We start from the raw sequence: 22715 nt of genomic DNA, 5'->3' as shown, positions 1-22715 counted from the left end.
GAGCGCAGTACTATATATTTATTATTCTGTAGAAAATCTTATAGCTATGTGTGGAAGAGGGAAGAGTAAAATGGGGAGATTTTGAAGAGACTTGCTACCTTAATGATGACTCTTCCTTGATGAGTAACTGATTGTTGTTTGAATATAAAAGGATTGGAAATTTTGGGAATAATGTAAACATACTTTGTAACAGGAAAGAAGATGTTGCTTTTGTCTGTGTGCTCTATCTGACTTCCTTGTTTTATATATTATAATTTTGTGTACTAATTTTCCTTGAAATTAAAATAAAGTGATAAATAAAAAAAAAAAAATAAAAAATGTTATAGCTTCATGTAAGTGTTTGGTTTTCCAAATTTCACTTTCACAACTCCAGGTTGCTGCACATATTAATACAAAAATAAAGTGTCCTGCAAATGTCCTGGCTCTACAGTACGGTGTTGGGATTACAGTTTCTGACTTCCTTCTAGACGGGAGAAACAACAAATCGAAGGAATCCAGCATTATTCAGTGTGCTGGGAACTTTAGAAATGTGACATTACCACCATAATGTATTTTTATCTATCGTAGGTTAAAAATGTAAATTTGACATATGACCAAACTTTTTATTTATTTTTTTTACTTTTCAATTCATCTGCTGATGCGTTCACTGGAGTTTGCTCTGCTTTCTGTGCCTGAATTGAACAGCATAACTCCGTCCAATAATAGAAGTCCCATGATAAATATATTGTTAGCACATTGAATAATTCTAAAGTGAACTTTAATAAGACTTTGTTTATGGAAAGCAATTTTGGTCATAAAATATTAAGAATGTACTGCACATAGCTTAATGTCTCTTCTGTCTTCTCTTGAGATCTGGGATCTGGCAAGCGGTAAATTAAAGCTGTCCTTAACTGGACATATAAGCACTGTCCGGGGAGTGATTGTAAGCACCAGGAGTCCATATTTGTTTTCTTGTGGTGAAGACAAGCAGGTGAAATGCTGGGATCTGGAATACAATAAGGTTTGTATTGTGTGTATATATAAACAATGCTTTATGCTAAGGGGGATTCCTTTTGCCATGGTTTACGTCTAACATCTAGAAAAATTGTCAGTGTTTGAACCTTGTCATTGTTACTGAACTGAATATATTTGGGCACTGTAAAGATTTAACTTACTAAACTGTATGCATTAAGAGTAACAGAAGAGAATTATTCCTAGGAACAAAAATTACTTTTACTGTCACCATCAGAGAAAACTTTGGGCAGAAGGAGGCTGCTAGGCAGAGTTAAGCTAGCTACTAGGTCAAGGGGGTGTTCTAGGTTAGGGGCTGCTTAGAAGGGGGGTGGTTAGCTAGGTCATATTTGTTTATGACTTGAGTTGGGGCCTAATGAAGGTAAATTGGTTGGTTTATGTATAAAAGTAAAGTTGGAACAAGTAAAGTTAGTCCCAGCTCCAGCTAAATCACTTTTTATTTTATTGCATTGAGTAGGATGGGGTTAGAGGCACTTTCAGGTGATTGCTAATGTGTCAGGACACATCTTTTCAATAGTGACACGAAAAGAGAAAACAAATTTATTTAACTACCCTCCTGCATGCCGTATGAACAAATGATGGCAGGCGGGATGCTTCGTTGTCCTGGGAGGACGTCCTATGACATCGGCCTAATCTCACCACACTTGCGCGGCTACCACGGGCGCGCTGTGTCACTGGGACACATCGCGACCCCTATCTCGGTAAAGAGCCGATGATGCAGCTTTTTACCCATATGATCAGCTGTGTCCAATCACAGCTGATCACATGTATGCAAGGAAATGCTGAGGATCGGCTCTCCTTTCCTCAGACTTGCAGAGTGTGAGGAGAGGAGAGCCAATCAGCGGCATCTCTTCACAGGGGAGACATGCACATAGAATCAGGGCACTGATCATCAGTGCAGCCCCAACAGTGCTCATCTGTGATGCCAGTCTGCGCCCATCAGTGTAGCAAGTCACTGCTGCCTTTCAGTGCTGCTATTAGTGCCACATATTAGTGCAGCCTCATCATCGCATATCAGTGAAGCAGAAAATGTGCTTATTTACAACATTTTCTGATAGAAACTAACAAAACCTTTTTTTTTTTTCCCCCCCCAAATTTTTGGTCTTTTTTTTAGTTTTTAGCGGCAATTAAATATCACCAGAAGAAAGCTCTAGTTGTGTGAAAGAATTGTTAAAAATTGAATTTGGATACAGCATTGCATTGCTGCTTATACAGGGCTGGCGGTTCTCTGCGTGCCCCCATGTCACAGCACTAGGTCAATTGGCAAATAACTGTGCTGTCTCATGCTATTCCTACCTGAAATTGCCAGGTATATTTCTTCACTACCTGCAGCCCAACCAAGAAGGGAATTGAGGGGCAAAGGAAGAGTGAATATCTGTGGTGGGTGGAGGGGGGGGGGGGGTGTGAGAGAGTTAATAGAACCCGTTGCTCTTTTTAGATTAAACTTCACAGGGATCACCCGGACACTTCAAGTGTAGTGGTTCTCAGCCTAAGGGAGACAACCGCCCAGTAAATTCTTCCAAAACTTACGATGCCTCTTCATCGCCATGATCAATGGGTAGATCAGGATCGGCCTGTTGTCAGCCCTTTTACATTCATAACTTATCATAAGAAGCTATAGGGCTGATCCATTAAAACCGAAGAGAAGAAGAATGGCACACAATTGTTGTATTGCACAGCAACCACTCAAATTCGTGTTTACCTTGTCCCCCAAAATAAACGGTGAAATCTGATTGGTTCCTATTAGTTAAAACTTCAGTTATCTGCATATTTACATGTAATGTTCAGTCTCTGGAACAGACCTTTTTGCACAGTGACTCGTTACATGAATACACATACTAACCGGAATGGAAACAAACTTGCAACATGCATGCAACTTCAAATCATCAATGAGGATCGACCACTGGCACAACATTGATCCTGGCAGACAGCAGAAAACATATTTATGATGAGGGCAATGTGCATCTCCAGCAATAGATAAGAACCTAGGAGGAGAATGTGTAGCCGTAGAATTAGTGCGCTGCAGTTTAGCTAAACCTGGTGGCCGCAGAGGGCTTCTGTGTATTTTCATTGAATATCGGTGCTGATGAACAAGCTCCTGTCCCCCCTGCAGTTCCAGATGCTTGCAAATGGGGCACCAGTGCAGTGTCAGATACCGGCTTGTTGTGCTCCTAAATTACATGCGCTCTCATGTGCGGTGCGAATTTCAGCCATACACTTTGTATGGCTGAATTTGCACCGCATCCGCAATAAACACGCACATGAGGCTTTTTTTTTATCTGCAGCAGAATCGGATCGCATAGTGGTTCACACTAGTGCGATCCGATTCTGTGTGAACTTGCAGAGTGCACTACGATATGCGATCGCAACTGGGGGTGTTGTTAACTTTTAATTGACACCCCCTGCGTATCGCATATGGCAGTGTGAACTGCCAGTGGTGCGGATGCGATGCGGGATCACGCTGCATATTCGCAGTGTTCCCGCATCGCACAAATGTGAACCGGGACTAAAAAAGTAATATCTTATACCCTGCAATTATAATTACTCTTTTTTTTTTTTACTCATTTATTCTTATCCGCTTTGTGTTGCATTTTCACGGATTTATAAATATTCCCCCTTTTTTGTTTTTGTTTTTTTTAATCCCATTATGAAAAAAAACGAATTGCATGTTTATTTATGGCAGGAGCTAACTGACACTTCCCAGCCTAGGAATCCTAGATCACACAGTCTCTAGTTACCCATCATTACTGCAGAATCTACAGTTTTAAGCCAGCTGTGGTGCAAGAGGATCAGAAAGACTCTTATTTTATATCTATAGATAAAAAGTTAAGGGTATAAAAAAAATGTCAAAACAAGTCACTCCATGTTGTGGAAATGCTAAATAAAATGTAGAAAAAGCACCTGTTGGGGGAAGAATATACATATATCCTTATATAGTGTGTGTATGTATATTTATATCACACTGCCCCCTAGTGCAGCTGGCAACGCAGAGCAGTGATCGCTCCAGCTGCTGTGCTTTTTCCCAGCTTGTATGGTGTAAATTGGTCCTCAACAGATGGCTGAAAAACAGACAGACAGAACTCCCATGTGAAAGGGGCCTACCACCCTGTGATGTAGTATAGGGTACTGTGACATGTTTGCTGTACCCATTATTTTTGTAACTTGAATACCTGCTTCAATTTAATATACTGAAAACCAATTTACCCTACAGATCTTAAAAATTGCATGCATTTTATATATTAACCTGTATTGTATTTTGTTCATATTAGGTCATAAGGCATTACCACGGTCACCTGAGTGCAGTGTATGGTTTGGATTTGCATCCCACAATTGATGTGCTTGTGACTTGTAGCAGAGACTCAACTGCTCGTGTAAGTAGTGGTTGTTTATCTTTTGTTCTAAATGAAAATGTTGTGGTTACTACAGATATATCTTTTATTGTCTCACTGCATAGTATCAGCTTGCTATTTTTCCTTTTCTGAACAGATCTGGGACATAAGAACCAAAGCTGGTGTTCACACCCTTGTTGGACACACAAATGCTGTTGCAACAGTAAGGTGTCAGGCTGCAGAACCACAGATAATCACAGGTAAGTCATTGCAAAAATCTTAATTTTGTAGAGCAGATTCTTATTCATTGGAGTTATATGGGTAGTCTGAAAGGTAAGCATTCATGTACATACCTTTAGTTTATTATATTTTGATTTCTTTGTGGTACTTGCTTTGACCTAACTATAACCAAGTAGCATTACAAATGCAATTCACTATTCTTTAAAATAGGAACTTTCAGTGTGACAGTGACTGTAATGCCTCATGCACATGAGCTGTTTGGCCAATACAGCATTAAAACCAGATGTTTTGGGTGCCTGAGAGGCACATATGCAGCATACATACTGCTACCAGCAGCCTGTCAAAATAAATGACCTGTGTCTCTAGTTGCCGAAATATTATGCTGCATTGGCTATAGCGATCCAGTGGACAAAAGTTTTGAGGCTCCCCCTAAAGCTTGATTTGCTCTATCTAGCTTGACCATGCAACGGTTGGTTGTGCCTATGGCTGTTTGCCAAACCTTGGCATTCTGGGCTAAGAGCACGGTGCACAATTCTGATGGTTCCTTCAATACTCCAAAAACTGAAGCTCCTCCTGGTAGCCTTAAGTAACTCTCTAGGTGGTTAGGCAGAATCAAAATCCTCACATGGCTCTTATGTCTTTGATGAGTAATTGGATATCTTTTTCAAGGAAGTCACCGGCAGAAGCAGAACTTTTACCCACAGCAAAGTCTGTTGCTTGTGAGTTTAATTGTTCTCTTCATTGTTCCCAGACCTCTGCTTCAAAGCAAAGTCTTCCAATTGGTTCTGTCCTAACTCCTGGATGTCTGAGCCAGCCCATATTTCCCACAGTGCAGTGGTTCCTATTTACCTTTTCATTACCCCCTGGGTCTTCACAAATGTGGTGCTTGCCCCCATCCTAACGCTTTTGTGCTCTCAGAATACACATTATTAGATATCTTTGGCTTTCTCTTGAAGGCTCACTCCACCCCAGCCCTGATGCCAGTGTTTGGTGGACTATGCAGACAATTCAGAGCTTTTCAGAGAGTAGAGGAGTTCTGCTTCCTGCGAACAATAATTAGGCAGGGCCTGTCAAATACAGGTCACATATCTAGTCTATTGGGCAAGACTCCTCAGAGGCTGTACTTTTGGGGAAGCTATGAAGGGCAGGCTTTTCAGAGCAGGTCCTCATTAGTTTTTATAAGCTGCAATTGAAAGTGTGTTAATGTTTCACATTTCTCTATGGCAAGTATCATGCACGGTCCATGACAGAAATGCTTTGAAAAGGGTCATGAATGTGGTACAGAAAAATATTGTAGCTTACCGAGTTTTGAGGACCTGGGGAAGGGATATTTTGCATCCTGGTAATGGTCTGCATTGAACCTTCTGGGAGACGATATAGAAGTATTTGTTCCCATACCTCAAGACTGCAGGATAGCTTCCTAAGGTGTTTTGGAATAGACTGATTGAAGTAATGTGTTTATTATGGTGTATGTGGTGTTTTCATTTAAGTGTTTTTATGTTAGGTGTGGAATTTCTTTTTAATCTAAGGGAGCTACAACTGTTTCTTTTTTAAGTGTTCTTGCATAGCAAGACCGCTTACTGTTATCTCACATATATATAATTATTATTATAGCCAAATTTACCACCCTAACTCCTCCCACAGTTTTTACACTACATAGACAGTAATATACCGAAACGTGTGGATTGTTCCCGATTGGTGTGCTCTTACTTTGTGGAACGTTTCGCCAAATGGTTCACGAAATATCAGCGTTTTTGTGGCGAAATTGGTCCCATAGGAATGAATGGCGGAATGTTCAAAACTAGAATAGGAGCTGACAAAAGCTAGAGTGGGAGCTGAAAAATCAGGACATGATATCTAAACTGGCACCCCTCCCTCATTTTCAAGCCCACCTACACAAATATTAAATCAAAATGTTTAGCTACCCTGCTGCCTCTAAAAATGTCCACGGCTAAGCCATAATCCTGACCGTTTTCACAATTTCTTAATTGCTACCACACACACACACCACCTCCCCCCCCCCCCCCCCCCAAAACACACACACACACACACACACTCTTCACACAATTTCCCCAGAAATTGTAAATTTTCTAGTTATAATTGATATAAAATGATAAATTAATACTTTGAGTCTGATTCTCACTCCCGGGGGCCAGCCCATGTGCCTTTGTCTCAAGACCAGGCTATCTCTGGACCGGTATTTTACAGCAGATGCCAACCTTCTGAGCTGGGGAGGTGTCCAGGGTATTGTTTACCAAGGGATTCTTGACTTCTCATCAACATTATAGCACTAAGGTCTCTTTGCTTTTGATAACGTCCACCGTAGTGACGAAACGTGTCAGCTACGTCGGCCCGCACGCAGACACGCCCACAGCCGCGGCCATCTTGATATCAATAGAAATACAAATGTGGCGCTAATCTTGTAAGATTAATCAAAGAAATCTTTGATATTAGTGGATAATAAGCAACAGTTCCAATTCTTTCCCATGGATAAATAAAAACTTCCAAAAGAAGGGGAGAGATGTGAAGATCCTCAGCGAGGGAAACCACCACCAGGCACCCGCACACACTGATCCTTACCAGATCCCAATGACCCTCATTACAAAGGTCAAAAGCGCTAATGGCACAAGCCCTGGAAAGCCGGGATCCTTCACTCCTCCTCATTAGATATTATCCATCAAGCGGGCAGTCGTTAAGTCCTTGCAGGGTCGCCATGTGAGGAAACAAAATGCCAACACATAGTGTACACTGCTAAAAGGTTTTATTGTCCCCAAAGGATAAAATTGCACTTACTCGACAGCCGCAATTAGAGAGCGTTGCTTATTTCCTCCTCCGTACGGTCGGGTGCTCGCGCATCCCACCAGAAAAATGGCCGCCGTGTCTCTTCCTCGTGTGGCGTGCGTCGCCGTAGGCTCCACCCTATGGAGCCTACGGCGACGCACGCCACACGAGGAAGAGACACGGCGGCCATTTTTCTGGTGGGATGCGCGAGCACCCGACCGTACGGAGGAGGAAATAAGCAACGCTCTCTAATTGCGGCTGTCGAGTAAGTGCAATTTTATCCTTTGGGGACAATAAAACCTTTTAGCAGTGTACACTATGTGTTGGCATTTTGTTTCCTCACATGGCGACCCTGCAAGGACTTAACGACTGCCCGCTTGATGGATAATATCTAATGAGGAGGAGTGAAGGATCCCGGCTTTCCAGGGCTTGTGCCATTAGCGCTTTTGACCTTTGTAATGAGGGTCATTGGGATCTGGTAAGGATCAGTGTGTGCGGGTGCCTGGTGGTGGTTTCCCTCGCTGAGGATCTTCACATCTCTCCCCTTCTTTTGGAAGTTTTTATTTATCCATGGGAAAGAATTGGAACTGTTGCTTATTATCCACTAATATCAAAGATTTCTTTGATTAATCTTACAAGATTAGCGCCACATTTGTATTTCTATTGCTATTGATCTTTCTGTTTCCAAAGATTTGTGTTGGCTGCTTTTCGCATATTGAATGTTTTATATTATATTCTAGCGCAGCAATATTATGTTTTATAATCTTGATATCAATGTTTGGGTCATCTACCAGCGTGAGTTTTTTATCATCTATTATTGATTTTAATAAAGTGAACATACTACACTATCCGAGATCCATTTGTCTTTTGGAGGTATATCCTCAATTATCTCTGTGGAGGAACTCTGAAGGAGTAGAAGTATTTGGATATTATGATCTTGGGACCGAGTGCGTGTGACCTGGTGCCAGTTACTATTGGAGATTCTAGTTTGATTCATGCCTGTTTGACCTCTCTTAATCGGGGGTCAAGAGTTCCGGTAAGGAGACCTCTTCATTTGAGCACGTGGTTTTTGCAATAATTATCAGTTGGAAAGCTCTTTGGTGTTGGATTCCCTTCTTTTTTCTCCACTAACAACTGGCTTTCATGCACTCACCTATGGACTTTATGGACTTTGTTTTCTATTAAGTTTCCATTTATTTGTTTATACATTGCTTTGGCGCTGTACACAATTTTGTTAATTTAGTATTTGGTCTGATTTACCTATTTACTGGCTGCCTCCTAGTGACTAAGCGCAGCTATTTCTTGTTTTTTTCTCTTTGCCTATCCCTACTGTGTTTGACCTTCCAGCTTCAGGAGCGAACAGCAAGGGTTAAGACAGATAATCATGACAGGCTATACGCCCAAATTGCAGTGTCCAGAGGATCAGTCTCCAGTATTGGGGTTCGCTCTCAGCTGTAGATGCGATGACCCGGCACCCGGAAGTTGTTGGCTTGGAATGCAGTGTGGAGCGCAGCGTCTGTTCGCGCTGATTACGTCAAAGCGTTTTGCGTACATATGCTTCGTCAAGGCGTACCGGCGTTCACTTCCTATTTTTATAGTGGGAAAAGCCGCACCTGTTTCCAATTGAAGGTAATAACATTGAATAGCGGCATCTTGTGGTGAAGACCTGGAACTGTTTTACATCTAGGAAACTAGAAATGTAATCACAAGCAATCAGTGTCTAATAACATGTTGGAAATTATCATTCTCATCATAACAATTCAAGACTGAAATTCAGCAAGGAGAATGGCATTTATGGAGGGGACAGATTAATAATTGAGGACCAAAGTTGGAGAAAAAAAACAAGAAATCACTGATCTAAACCCAGCGTAAAAAAACAGCGGCCAACACTCTGCTTCACGCCGATAGTCATCACCCCAAGTCCTTGATAAGGGGCATACCAGTGGGGCAGTTTGAGGATTTAAAGAAACTGCACCAGCTATGATGACTATCGATGTGAACTGGAGAATCTATATAGGCGCTTTAGAGAAAGGGGATATTCCCATAGAACCTTGAGAAGAGCCAGGAGCTTAGCTGGTGGGAGAACAAGGAAGGACCTTCTCACCCCTAGACAATCACAGGTTGTTAAACAAAATGCCCCTTTGAGAACTATCACCAAATATTGGGTACAATGGGAGGAAGTCAGAAAAGTGTTCAATGACCATTGGCATAGTCTAACTAGATCGGAGAAATTAAAGGAATTTGTGGGACCTAAACCCCTGATGGTGGCCAGACGATCAACAAATCTGAGTGACATGCTGGTACATTGAGTTTCAAAAGAAAACAAATAGAAACTGGCTAACTGATCTCCCCGCTCTTAAAGGAATGTATCCTCTATTCCAAACAACTGAATCACACAAGCTCTAACTCCAATGGGAATAATAGGCGTGCTGCTCTCAGGCGGGGAACTCCAATCAGAAGTGCATAGGAACGAAAAAAAGGAGGCGCAAACACCTAGTGCATTACCCTTGGACACCTTAAAAACGTTTTATTAAAATACCAAAAACATACTCGCAGACATGAAGAGCAAAAACCGCATTGAATGAGCACCACATGTGGAGGTGTTCATCCCTCTAATTGGACTGAAGGGTGGACTAGCTCTGAGGAAGGGATCGTGTCTCCTGAAACGCATCGGCTGTCCAATTACAGGGATGAACACCTCCACATGTGGACTCATTCAATGCGATTTTTGCTCTTCATGTCTGTGAGTATGTTTTTGGCATTTTAATAAAAAGTTTTAAAGGTGTCCAAGGGTAATGCACTAGGTGTTTTCACCTCCTTTCTTTCTTTCCTATTAAAGGAATGTATGCATGTGGTCACTGTAACGTGTAGCTATGTTGATAAAACTGTTTTCTCTGACTCAAGTAAATAACTACGAGATTAGACAGTTTATAAACTGTGCTACTATTAGAACTTTATACATTATTGAATGTCCGAGTAAAAAAAGTTATACATAGGGAAGACTAAACGCCAGCTGAGAGTGAGATTTGGGGAACATCTAAAAAGTATCAGACTCAGGGAAGAAACCCCTCTGGGCATACACTTTGCAGAAAGTCACGAAGGTATCCCCAAAGAACTTAGAATAAAATGTGTCTTGGCTCTCCAATTGCCCCCCAGGAGAGGAGATTTTGATAAGTTACTATTAACTTAAGAAAAGTTATGGATTTTCAGGCTCAATACTCTTACCCCTAGAGGGTTAAATACGGAGATGAGCCTAAAGGTATTTTTGGACCCGCAATTTCTAATGGCCTTCCCTGTTCTCTCTTCCTTTGCTCCAGCCTCCTTCCCAAATGAGTGGTCAGGGGACCTATATGAGTGTACACTGACCATTCTATGAGTGTCATTATTACTGACTCTGTACCCTCCCCCTTACCCCCCTGTTGTATATCCCCTCTGGGTTTTTATCAGTGATTCCTTGTTTTTTTTTTCTCCAACTTTGGTCCTAGATTATTAATCTGTCACCTCCATAAATGCCTTTCTCCTTGCTGAATTTCAGTCTTGAATTATGATGAGCATGATAATTTCCTGTGTTATTAGACACTGTGGTTGCTAGTGATTACATTTCTAGTTTCCAGGATGTAAAACCGTTCCAGGTCTTCACCACATGATGCTGCTATTTGGCGTTATTATCTTCAATTGGAAACCGGTGCGGCTTTTCCCACTATAAAAAATAGGAAGTGAACAACGTCGGTACGTCCTGACGAAGCGTACGATCGTGTGTGAAACGCGTTGACGTAATCAGCGTGAACGGACGCTACGTTCCACGCCAACAACTTCCAGGCTTCCAGTTCCGGCTCTGACTTCCGGACGTCGCATCTACGGCTGAGAGAGAACCCCCAACACTGGAGACTGATCCTCTGGACACTGCAATATGAGCAGAGCAGTCGGGCTCGCAATACGGGTGAGTCACCCAATGAGGACTTTGAATCCATATGCCTATCTTGTGGTACCACATGTCCAAGAACTGACTTCCTGTGATTAACAGATTTTGTCCATTCTTCTGAAACTTAGTTCAGGATCCTAGTCGGATGTGGGATGTAGAAATACCTTCAAGTATTAAATGTCCTTTTGAGTCTGGTGAGAGGACTGTTGTGATTGTGGCAACCATGAGATATTTACTGCCTAATTGTGGCTCTATCCATTGATGTTCAAGCCATGGTCTTCAAGTGAAACTCAGTCCCTATATACCAGCTAGTTTGAACTGCCATCTTCTGGACTGTTGGTTCTGCCCTAGCTGTAGTGGCGATTTCAATTCAACCTGCATATGATTGGGTTCATGGCCATACTGACCCATGTGGTTTACACATTGGAAAGCATTTGCTGGAATTTTTTCACTAGCCTTGATTTATATATTTTCATATGCAAATGTGAAATTTTAATGGAATGTATGTGTGTGTGTCAGAGATCCATTTTATGTGCTTGTCTAAGGTTTTTTTTTTGTGTTGTCCACTGGATGTCTGGGATGTTTTTTACATTTACTAATACACTTTTTGCCAATTTTTTAATAAATGTTTGCATTTTATATCGTTTGAGGTCCTCATTTACAACTCCTCTATGGGGAGATCTCTTTTATTGCTTTTTTGATAGCACTGCAGTTGTTGGGGTACCCGGTCCAACTGCACGGAGCGGTGATATGCTTTGAATATTATACCATTTCCCTTAAGTGGAGGGTTGAATGGGTTGAGGACCCTGAATTCCTTTAATAGTTTAAGATAGATAATGCCACAGTTATGGTTTACATCAACCATCAGGGCCAGCCCTTTGACCTTTTGAGAAGTGGACCTCATTATGGCTTGGGCTGAAAGGCATGTTCTAGCCTTGTCCAAGGTCCACATTCCCAGAATAGACATTTTCCAGGCTCATCAGCGCCTGGATGCGAGGGAATAGTCTTTTCACCCCAAAGTGTCCTGGAGCATTTGTTTCCCTGGAGAATGCAAGACGTACAGCTGTTGGCAACCTACTTCAATATCAAGTTGAACAGGTTTGTGGCCTGGATCAGGGATCATTTCTTTGCAGTAGTGACCCCATGGGATCATTTCTGGCTAATAAGCAATGTGTGTATCAGTGCTGCTCTAGATATGAATAAATATACGAAGAGTTCTTCTGGGGGTTGAATATAAAGTGGCAAGTGCAAAATTTAACAATACTGTACATAATTATCAATGGATGTGAGTAAAGAATCAACAATTCATAATGGTAGTAATATAAGCAAATCCTTGTGATCAATAAATAATAAAATAGCCCTTGTGATAATAGATGAAAAAATGACAAAAGTGCCAGTGCTGGAAATCAGGTTGTTGTGTGGGTCACTCAGTGCTCCCCTCCTGTGTCCCCACTTACCAGACAGATGGGGAAATAGCGCGTAAGTTGCGACTCAACGTTGAGGATCTTTACTTATTGTTTTCTTATGGTGCACCAATCTTTTATATAGAGGGTCCTCAGAGTGATAACTCCCCAGTTAGGATATATGTAATTGAAGAGAGATCTCCATAGCATAAAACTGTATTTTTATTAAAAGGTAAAAACAAATAATCCACTTACATACAGTGCAATGTGCTTGTTCAGTCCATGTGGAGAGCACCGCCTCGGCGTGCGTTCCAACCACCGGAAATCACGTCAGACGCTTTTGGTCTCATCTGACCAGAGCACGTTTTTCCATACATTCGCTGTGTCCCCCACATGCAAACTGAAAACAGGACTTCTTATGGCTTTCTTTCAACAATGGCTTTCTTCTTGCCACTCTTCTATAAAGGCAAGATTTGTGGAGCACACGACTAATAGTTGTCCTGTGGACAGATTCTCCCACCTGAGCTGTGGATCTCTGCAGCTCCTCCAGAGTTACCATGGGCCTTTTGGCCACTTCTCTGATTAATGCTTTCCTTGCCCGGCCTGTCCATTTAGGTGGATGGCCATGTCTTGGTAGGTTTGCAGTTGTGTGCCATACTCTTTTTCCATTTTCAATTAATGGATTGAACAATGATCTGTGAGATGTTCAAAACTTGGGATATTTAGGGTTGGGATATATTTTTATAACCTAACCCTGCTTTAAACTTCTACACAACTTCCTCTGACCTGTCTGGTGTGTTCCTTGGCCTTCATGATGCTGTTTGTTCACGAAGGTTCTCTATCAAACTCTGAGAGCTTGACAGAAAAGCTGTATTTATTCTGAGATTAAATTACACAAGTGGGCTCAATTTACTAAATATGTTTCTTCTGAAGACAATTGGTTCCACTAAATTTTAGTTAGGGGAATCAGAGTAAAGGGGGCTGAATACAAATGCACTCCACACTTTTTCAGATATTTATTTGTACAGAATTTTGAAAAACATTTATAATTTTCCTTCCACTTAACAATTATGTGCCACTTTGTGTTGGTCTATCACACTGTTTCTCAACTCCGGTCCTCAGGGCACACTAACAGGCCAGGTTTGCAAGAAAACTGAAATACATCCCAGGTGATATAATTTGCTGCTCAGTGATTGCACTATTCTAGTCTGCATCTCCTCAAGGTAATACTTAAAATCTGGCCTGTTAGTGTGCCCTGAGGACCGGAGTTGAGAAACACTGGTCTATCACATAAAATCCTAACAAAATACATTTACGTTTTTGGTTGTAACGTGACAAAAAGTGGAAAACTTCAAGGGGTATAAATACCTTTTCAAGGCATTGTAATTGCCACCAGATCTTTTTATTAAATTGCTTCTTATATTGTGTTACTTTGGTATCTGGAACTGGGATGTTCAGTCATAATGAAACTTATAAACTAGTCAGGAGCCTGGGAACTGTGATTGCAGTAAATATCAGTCCTACTCCTGGTGGGTAATCACAATTTTTTTATTTTTTAAAAAGAGCCTAACCTCTGGAATCTGTGCCCAAATAAGCAAACTGAAGAGAAAGGATTAGTTACCAGTATGGCTGTGGGCTCCTTACAGTGGCTATTTTCTCCACAAACCTATGCCTTGTTTTGAGCAAAAATTGCAACCAACCCAATTTTTAATTATCTTTTAAAGTAAGGTGCACATAGAAGGGCTTTGCACTGGGCAAACAAAACGTGTTTCTCAGTACACTTACAGTACCAGCTAGTTGGCAAAACAAAAAAATTAGACTGTCTACTAATTTGCATTAAAAAAAGGTTTTATTTGCATTACACTTGCAAATACATGTGGAAGGTGTGCTGCATAGTCAAGCTTCTCTGTATAGTACAGAGTCTTAATTCTGGTCTATAAAAGTCTGTGTTTGAGCATATGTAGCAATAATATATTTAAGCCTTACTTGCCTCATCAAGGATTCTGTATAGTGTGATACCAACTCTAATCAATAAGAGCATAAATACAGTAACGGCAAATACATTGAGTAAATTAAATGTCTTGTTCTGCACTGCATTTCTGTATTGAGATGGCCATCTTGCTAAAGTAGCAGGGCTTAGCTTCCCACTGGTTATTTGATAACTCTTAGGAGGGAATATTCAAGAAGCGACAGGAGAGGTATAGGAAGTGCCAATCTGCAGATTGGAGATGCAAGGTGATCCATGCAGTGCAGGTCCTCAGGTACAAATTCCTCTTTAGCAGCAGAACAATAGTGACATCGCCAAATCCTCGCTCCTTGTAAAATCAAGTAGATGTGTGTGAAACAGGTAGAGTTAGAATGTGGTGTGAGTGCAGTCCCAAGCAGCAATCAAACACAGATCTAGTAAAACCTAAACAAAGTAAATCACAGAACTGTCTTCATGCATGGGAAGCATGAGGTAGATGTCCTTACCTTAGGTTCATGTGAGCATAACCACAAACATGCAAGCTAAACGTGTAGCCGGGGGAAAGAGGCACATGCTCCTTCTGACACTTACTAGGAAATGACACCCCCCAGAAAAAGGTGACTGCTGGTAATAAAACACGTTCCCCCTATTAGCTGGCACAGGAACAAAGTGCTCACAGAGTAGATGAAGATTCCATGTAGAGAACATTTCCAAAACCGCATACATGAACTACCAGGTACTTATCAGGAGTAATTCAATACCACAACCACAGTAGATCAACAAGTGAAGTAGCCTTCAGGCAGTACAAAGTAGGCAGCTTTTTGTTTGAATGGGGGATCTAGCTTTCATTTGCAGTCTGTCCATCCATTAAGCCACCAAGGAAGATTCAAAGAAATTGAATTATCCATTAGCAGCCATGCATATAGTCAGGCAGGACAGTGCGTGGAGCATTGGAGGTGTAACTTTTGAAGCCACTTTTTGAAACTTGGTCTGCTGTTTCTTACCTTTCTGGGAAAATCAGGGGAAAGCATTAGTCTGGATCCATTCAAGCTTATATCCTTGAGTTCCCTTTCTTTGCATAGGATATTGTCCTTCTCTCAGTAGCAAGGGGTGATTAAAAAAGTTAAAGGTAGGCAAGGACCTAGAGTGCCTTTTTAACAGCAAAGAAGGCCCTCTTTACACATTGTATCACATAGCCGTTTTTCAGTATAGGTGATAACATTAGAGCCCTTGGTTTTTGTTAGACTGGCATGGGAGCTATCACAGAGATGTACTGCAGAATAGGGCTGTGCATCTTCACTTACCTCACGATTCGATGCGATTACGATTATTAGGGTCGCGATACGATTCGATTCCGCGATGCATCACGATTACTGCCCAATGCCCATGCCCAGTCCACTGCCCAATGGTTTTCAAAACTTTATCAAAAAAAACAAACAATCAAGCAGTCACAAATAAAAGAATCCTTTTTATTTTCATTTGCTTCAAAGGACACTTTCCTGGAACCTGTCATGGTCTGCAAGCCCTGCATACTTTAGTGCACTTGCACTGCAAACATATAGGACGGTCTGAAAATGCAAACAGCATAGCAGAGACAGACAACAACACTAGTATTTTACTAGAAGTAACAGTAAAATTAGTAAAAAACTGTAGTAGTGCAGTTTACTGCTTCATAAAAGAAAATATTAATATAAGCCAGGCCTACCACCATTTAAAGTACAACTAAAGGCCAAACTTTTTGGATTTTGGATAAAGTTTGGCCTATAGTTGTACTTTAAGGCAAGCCAAGATAGAAGAAGCCAGCCAGCCAGCCAAGCTAATATTCTTGTGAAAATGGTCATCATAAATTCCCACAAAACATTATATATAAATCCTTTTATGTGAATATGCATTGCAATAAATTCCGGTGTGCCATAACCTGTCCTCTACAAAACAGAGCACTTCCTGACTAGTAGCAAACATCAAGGGTGAACCTGGCAATAGTGCACTGCTGCATAACTTCCATGTTCACCGTGATGTTTGTTTCCCTCTGCAACTGCCAGTCAACTCAAGTGAGTTGATGGATTGGCTGCTAGAGGGGAGTTACACAAATATAAGCTTTAAGCTTATCAATTCACTTATGTCACTTAGACATATGCCGGTTTTCGGTAATTCGATATATCGCGGTATTGCATAGCCACGGTATTGTTATTGTGGCATTTTTAAAATACCGAGTTTCTCTGTCAAGTCTGCCTGACTTGTGAATTGATACATTTCAGTGAGCTGGATGACTCATTCACTCACACAGCTAATGCCTATCAGCAAAGTCTCCCAGTAACTATAAACAAAAATGATTACATTGTATTTTTTCCTTCCCTCTGCCAGGGAGAAAGGAAGTTTAACCTCTTAAAGACTGGATCTTTTTCTGACACTTGTTGCTTGCAAGTTAAAATCAGTTTTTTTTTTTTGCTAGAAAAGTACTTAGAACCCCCAAACATTTTGTATATTTTTTTAGCAGAGACCCTACAGAAAAAAATGGCGATTGTTGTAATATTTTATGGCACACTGTATTTGCGCAGCAGTCTTTCAAACGCAATTAATAGACTTTAATGAATAAAAAAAAAAAAAAAAAAAACGTAACAGTAAAGTTATCCCAATTTTTTTTTTTGTTACACAGAGAATCGTGAGAGAATTATGATCTTTATTCCAAGCTAAAAAATCGTGATTCTCATTTTGGCCAGAATCGTGCAGCTCTAATATCTATCTATCTATCTATCTATCTATCTATCTATCTATCTATCTATCTATCTATCTATCTATCTATCTATCTATCTATCTATCTATCTATCTATCTATCTATCTATCTATCTATCTATCTATCTATCCACACACACGCATAGCAGCCCACATTACATTATTATATAGCCATCAAGCAGTGTCTGGCCTACCTGGTGATGATTGGTCCTGGCGCTCTGATCCGATGGCCTGGTCTTTAAAGGGGCAAATCCTTGCAATCCAGAAGTGGTTAAACCTGCAGGAGGACCGGTGTTTTTATCTATTAATGACTTTACTATTGCTTTAGGCCTGGTTCACATGTATGCGGGTTGGCGGTTCACATGTATGCGGGTTGGGGGCCCACATTTGCACAGGCATAGCAGCCCATTGATGTGAATGGGCTTGAGCTGCTATGCCTGCGTTTTCAGCTGAAAAAAGGTGCATGCAGAATTTAAAAAAATGCAGTGGCCATGAAATCCATCCTTTTGCACCATGCGACTTACCTGCCGTTGCTGCACACGCAAACTGTTTTTAAATGCTGTGCCCACGTATACAAAAAATGCAGAAAGCTTGCCAGAGCAGAAACTGCAGGTTAGTCGCATGGTGCAAAAGCAGGATGGATTTCAAGGCCACTGAATCTTAAAAAAATGCTGCATGCACCTTTTTTCTGCGGAAAATGAGGGCATAGCAGCCAGTTCAAATCAATGGGCTGCTATGCCTGTGCAAATGTGGGCCTCCAACCCGCATACATGTGAACCACCAACCCGCATACATGTGAACCACCAACCCGCATACATGTGAACCAGGCCTAAAGCAATAGTAAAGTAATTTATAAACAACACCTCCTTCAGGTTTAACCACATCTTGACCACAAGGATTTGCCCTCTTAATGACCAGGCCATCGGATCGGAGCCGAGCGCCAGGACCAGTTATCACCAGTTAGGCCAGACACTGCTTGATGACCTATTTTAGGCCTGGTTCACAGAGTCTGTACTGACTGACTATATAATAATGTGCATAAGTGAACCAAAGCCCCTAAATTCAGCAATGAAATTGAAGTGAGGTGGAAATTTAATAATTTAAATTTAATAATAGAATACCGTGATAATACCGTATACCGTGGCAAAACCTTAATCAATTAATCGCAGCATGAAAATCTGATACCGTCACAAGCCTAATGTCACTTTTATGTCACTTACTTTACAGAAAACGTTACCTGTCCTGCAGACAGTCTCTGTCTCTACCACGATTAAACCCAACTGAAGCCAAGCCAAAGCCACCATTAGAGGAAGGAAAACCCTTGACAGAGTAAATCATCAACTAAAGCTTAAACCTTGAGTAAATCTTCATGGGATCACAAAAAAACACCCAACACGATTGTCTGCATCAGAATCATGAGAACTGAAGAAAGGTTTGGCATTGCCACACTGGTACAACTCAAGGCATATAGGTTAGGTCAGGTTTGTGTGTATTTGTGATCCAGTAAAGATTTAATCAAGGTTTTACGCTTCAATGTATGATTGATTTTAATCTTTCAAGGATGTCCTTTCCTGTACCGTGGCTGCCTGGCTTGCCTTCAGTTGTCTAGATACACTTTTACCTTTAGTATTTGTTTGGTTGAGGGAACCCCCTACACTTGCTATTGCTACAGAGTACAACAGACCAGCAGACAGACATGCGTTGCAATAATTTCCAGGTGTGTGCCATAACCTGTCCTCTACAAAACAGAGCACTTCCTGACTAGTAGCAAATATCAAAGGTGAACCTGGCAATAGTGCACTGCTGCATAACTTCCATGTTCACCGTGATGTTTGTTTCCCCCTGCAACTGCCAGTCAACTCAAGTGAAGTGATTTGATGGCTGCTAGAGGGGAGTTATACAAATATAAGCTTAAATAATTATCAATTCACTTATGTGAATGGACCATTTTTGAAAACAAGCCATTCTCCATCTCTCCAGTGCTAGAAAAGCTGTAAAAATATAAAATGTTCCAGGTTCACTGCGATTGTGTTTGCCCCTGCCATTGCCAGTCAACTAAACACACAGAGTGTGTGTGTGTGTGTGTGTGTGTGTGTGTGTGTGTGTGTGTGTGTGTGTGTGTGTGTGTGTGTGTGTGGTGACTACTCAAAAGCTTATACGCAGCCTCATCAGCATCAACTCAACACACACACACACACTGTGTGTGTGTGTGTGTGTTGAGTTAATGCTAGAGCTGCGTTATAAGCTCTTGAGTTGTCACGACACAGTCAGTCAGTCACGTTACAGAAAGAAAACTTTACCTGCACTGCACTGAGCAGCACTCTACCATGTCGATTACATCTGTAACTGAAGCCAAGCTAGCCAACAAGCCACCATTAAAGGAAGGAAAATCCTTGAGAGAATAAATTGTAAACTGAAGCTTAACCTTGAGGAAATCCTATGGGGGTCACATTCACAAACTCACAAATATAGTATATTACACAAGAATCCACAATTGGTGTTTGTGATCCAATAAGATAAGATTTACTCAAGGTTAAGCTTCAAATGTACAAGTTATTTCTCTCAATGATTTTCCTTCCTATAATGCTGCACCGTGGCTGGCTTGGTGTCAGTTGTCTAGAAGAAAATACACTTTAATATTATTTATTTGGTTGAGGGTTAAATGAACCCCTAGTACTTGCCTAGACACTTTTAGTGTGAAGCAACGGAACGGATTATGGATTAGAAATGGACACATTGGACAGGACAATCTTCAAAAACAAACCATCAGTGCTATAAAGCTATAAAACAAGACTGGTGATGTGACTGACTGGTGACTGGCGGCAGACTGAATTAGTAATTACTAATTCATTAAAAACAGGAATTAGTAATTATTTCAGTGCTTAGCATTTGGGAACATGTATGTTTTTCTGTAAGAACACTAGATGATCCACATGCTCAGGTTTAAGACTGCTTCTTTTCGCTGTTATAACATCTCCTGCAGTAGAGAAAACCCGCTCTGCAGATACACTTGTACCTGGGATACACAAGTATTGCTTTGACAGCTTAGAGAGGAGGGGGAATATGACCTCATGCTCACGCCACCATTTTAAAGGGTCCTCAGTGAGAGGCAGAGGTGGGGCTTTACAATATTTTTCCATTTCGTCTTCTGCCTTGGCATAGGGGGTCTTAGGTTCTATTGCACCATCAGTGAAAGACTGCCCCAGCAAAGTCATGAGCAGCGATGTTGTGGCCTTTTTTTTGGGAGGAGAATGGCTGTCCTCAATGGGTGTTGTTTCTTCTTCCACAGTTGCTTTTTCCCTAGGCACTTCATCCACATTTGTCCTTCTATTAGATGTAATCTGAGTGTTTGAACAAAAGATAATAGTATAAGAAGAGCTGAACTGACTAAGAGTGTGATTCATTGATGAGGTGTGGGAAACTGCACGGTAATCCATACCATACAGTTCCACTTCCCACACCGCATCAGTGAATCAGGGCATGTTATTACACAACACAATGTAGCTGAGCTTCTAGCTGTCTGGCAGGAAACATGATGAAATTCTAATTACCTCCAAAGATGCAGCCTCCTCAGTCACTCCTCTGTATATCTCCGATCTCTCCTCCTCTGTGAGAATAAAAGGCAGTCCTTTAAAGCGAGTATCCAGAGCAGAGGCTGTATGAAGGATCTTCTTCTCTGCCTCACTGCTGTACCTCTTCAGGAGATCTGTTTTGATTGCATTCTTGATCTCATGGGTCATGGCTGTGTCTGTCATGCTCTGGAGCAGTTGTGCATTTAGAGGGGCAATGAGAGACACTGTTGGGTTGCGCTCTTCTGACATCAGCAAGGTTGCATCCTTCATTGGCTTTAATGCACTCACAGTGTCCTCTGCATTTGACACATCTGTTTCATTGAGAGTGCAGAGATCAGACTCTCCTTTTCCTTTTTCTTCTTCTGGAGACAGCAAGGTGGCACAAACTGCAGGTTGTTGTTCTAAGAACCTCTCGACCATGTCATATGCGCTGTTCCATCTTGTTGGCACATCAGTTATTAGCTTATGATTCTTCAGGCCCAGACATTTCTGTTTCTCTTTTAGACAGTGGCTTGCTCTAGTGCTGCGATTGAAGAATGTGGATATTCGTCGCACTCTGGCGAGAAGCCTGGAGAGCGTGGCCCCTTTCAGTGCCCGCTGACATGCAAGATTGAGTGTATGGGCAAAACATTCAACATGAGGAAATTTACCAACTTGAGCTGCAACTATCATGTTCGCCGCGTTGTCGGTCACAAGCACTACAGATTTATCAGACCGCTGCCATTCTTCCACAACATGAGACAGTAGCTCTGCCAGATGAGCACCTGTGTGAGACTCATAAATGGCTCTTGTTTGCAACACGTGACAAGACCTGCCAGTCCTTAGTAACGTAATGTGCTGTTATTGTAACATAGGACTCCGTTGTGACTGACGTCCATGAATCGCACGTTATTGCGACTCGACTGGCTTGGTTCATTGACGCAAGTACCTGAGCTTTGGTGTCGTGGTAGAGTGCAGGTATAACGTTTTCTGTAAAGTGCCTGCGTGATGGGATCCTATAACGTGGCTCTAGCGTCTTCACAAGGTAGCGAAACCCGGCGTTGTCCACAACTGAGTAAGGCCGTAGGTCCTTGGCGATGAAAGCTGCCACAGCTTTGGTTAGTTTCTTCCCTTTTTCTGAGTTGGGCGGATAAGTTGACAGTATGGCATTAATTCTTGGCTGATCTGGGTCTAGCAGTCTTTCCTTGGCAGTGGTGGCACTGCTGGTGGCGACAGGTGTTACTCAGAGTGAAAACGGCTAACATGGTTTCTCAAGTTCGTAGTATTCCCTAGGTATTTAATTTTTGTGTGACAGGCTTTACATACGGCGTGTGTCTTATCCAACTCACGCTTCACTGTGTGTTCGTAAAATCCGAAATGTGCCCAGATGTTTGCTCTTAAAACGCTAGGTGCATTTTTTATCTCTCGATCTTTTTCTCCTTCTGCCATATTTTCCACCATACTACCACGTATGTGACGGAGACGGATGACGTAAGTTGCCAAACTCTGTCAGTGTTTAAAAAAAAAACTAAAAAAAAAAACTTGTAAACTAAGCCGCAACAAATCAACCAAGCAACATCTTTCATAAAATATGACTGTCTGTCTGTCAGACTCCCTTCCTTGCATGCACTGAGCCAAAACCCCCGGGGCCCCCCCTTACCCCACAGCTGCCTGTGACAGTGACACTGACAGAGACCCCCCTCCCCCCACAGCTGAGCTGACTGCAGCCTGACACACTGACAGAGACCTGGGTGGATGTCCCACACCTTCCCCAATCCC

At 41.7% G+C, this 22715-nt stretch overlaps 1 protein-coding gene across 1 annotated transcript in view; it reads left to right on the top strand.

Moving 5' to 3' along the window:
- PLRG1 (pleiotropic regulator 1) overlaps positions 1-22715 on the top strand; it is a 94812-nt gene that overhangs the window by 46128 nt on the left and 25969 nt on the right. The window contains exons 9-11 of the mRNA XM_082256315.1: positions 851-1000; positions 4281-4382; positions 4498-4600. Of these exons, the coding sequence (XP_082112441.1) occupies positions 851-1000; positions 4281-4382; positions 4498-4600 (355 nt within the window). The remainder of the gene's footprint in view (positions 1-850; positions 1001-4280; positions 4383-4497; positions 4601-22715) is intronic.

Source organism: Pelophylax lessonae, assembly GCF_965119305.1.
Source record: "Pelophylax lessonae genome assembly, chromosome: 1".
Lineage (NCBI taxonomy): Eukaryota > Metazoa > Chordata > Amphibia > Anura > Ranidae > Pelophylax > Pelophylax lessonae.
The sequence above is the reverse complement of the archived record's forward strand: the minus strand, read 5'-3'. Positions and strand labels throughout refer to the sequence as shown.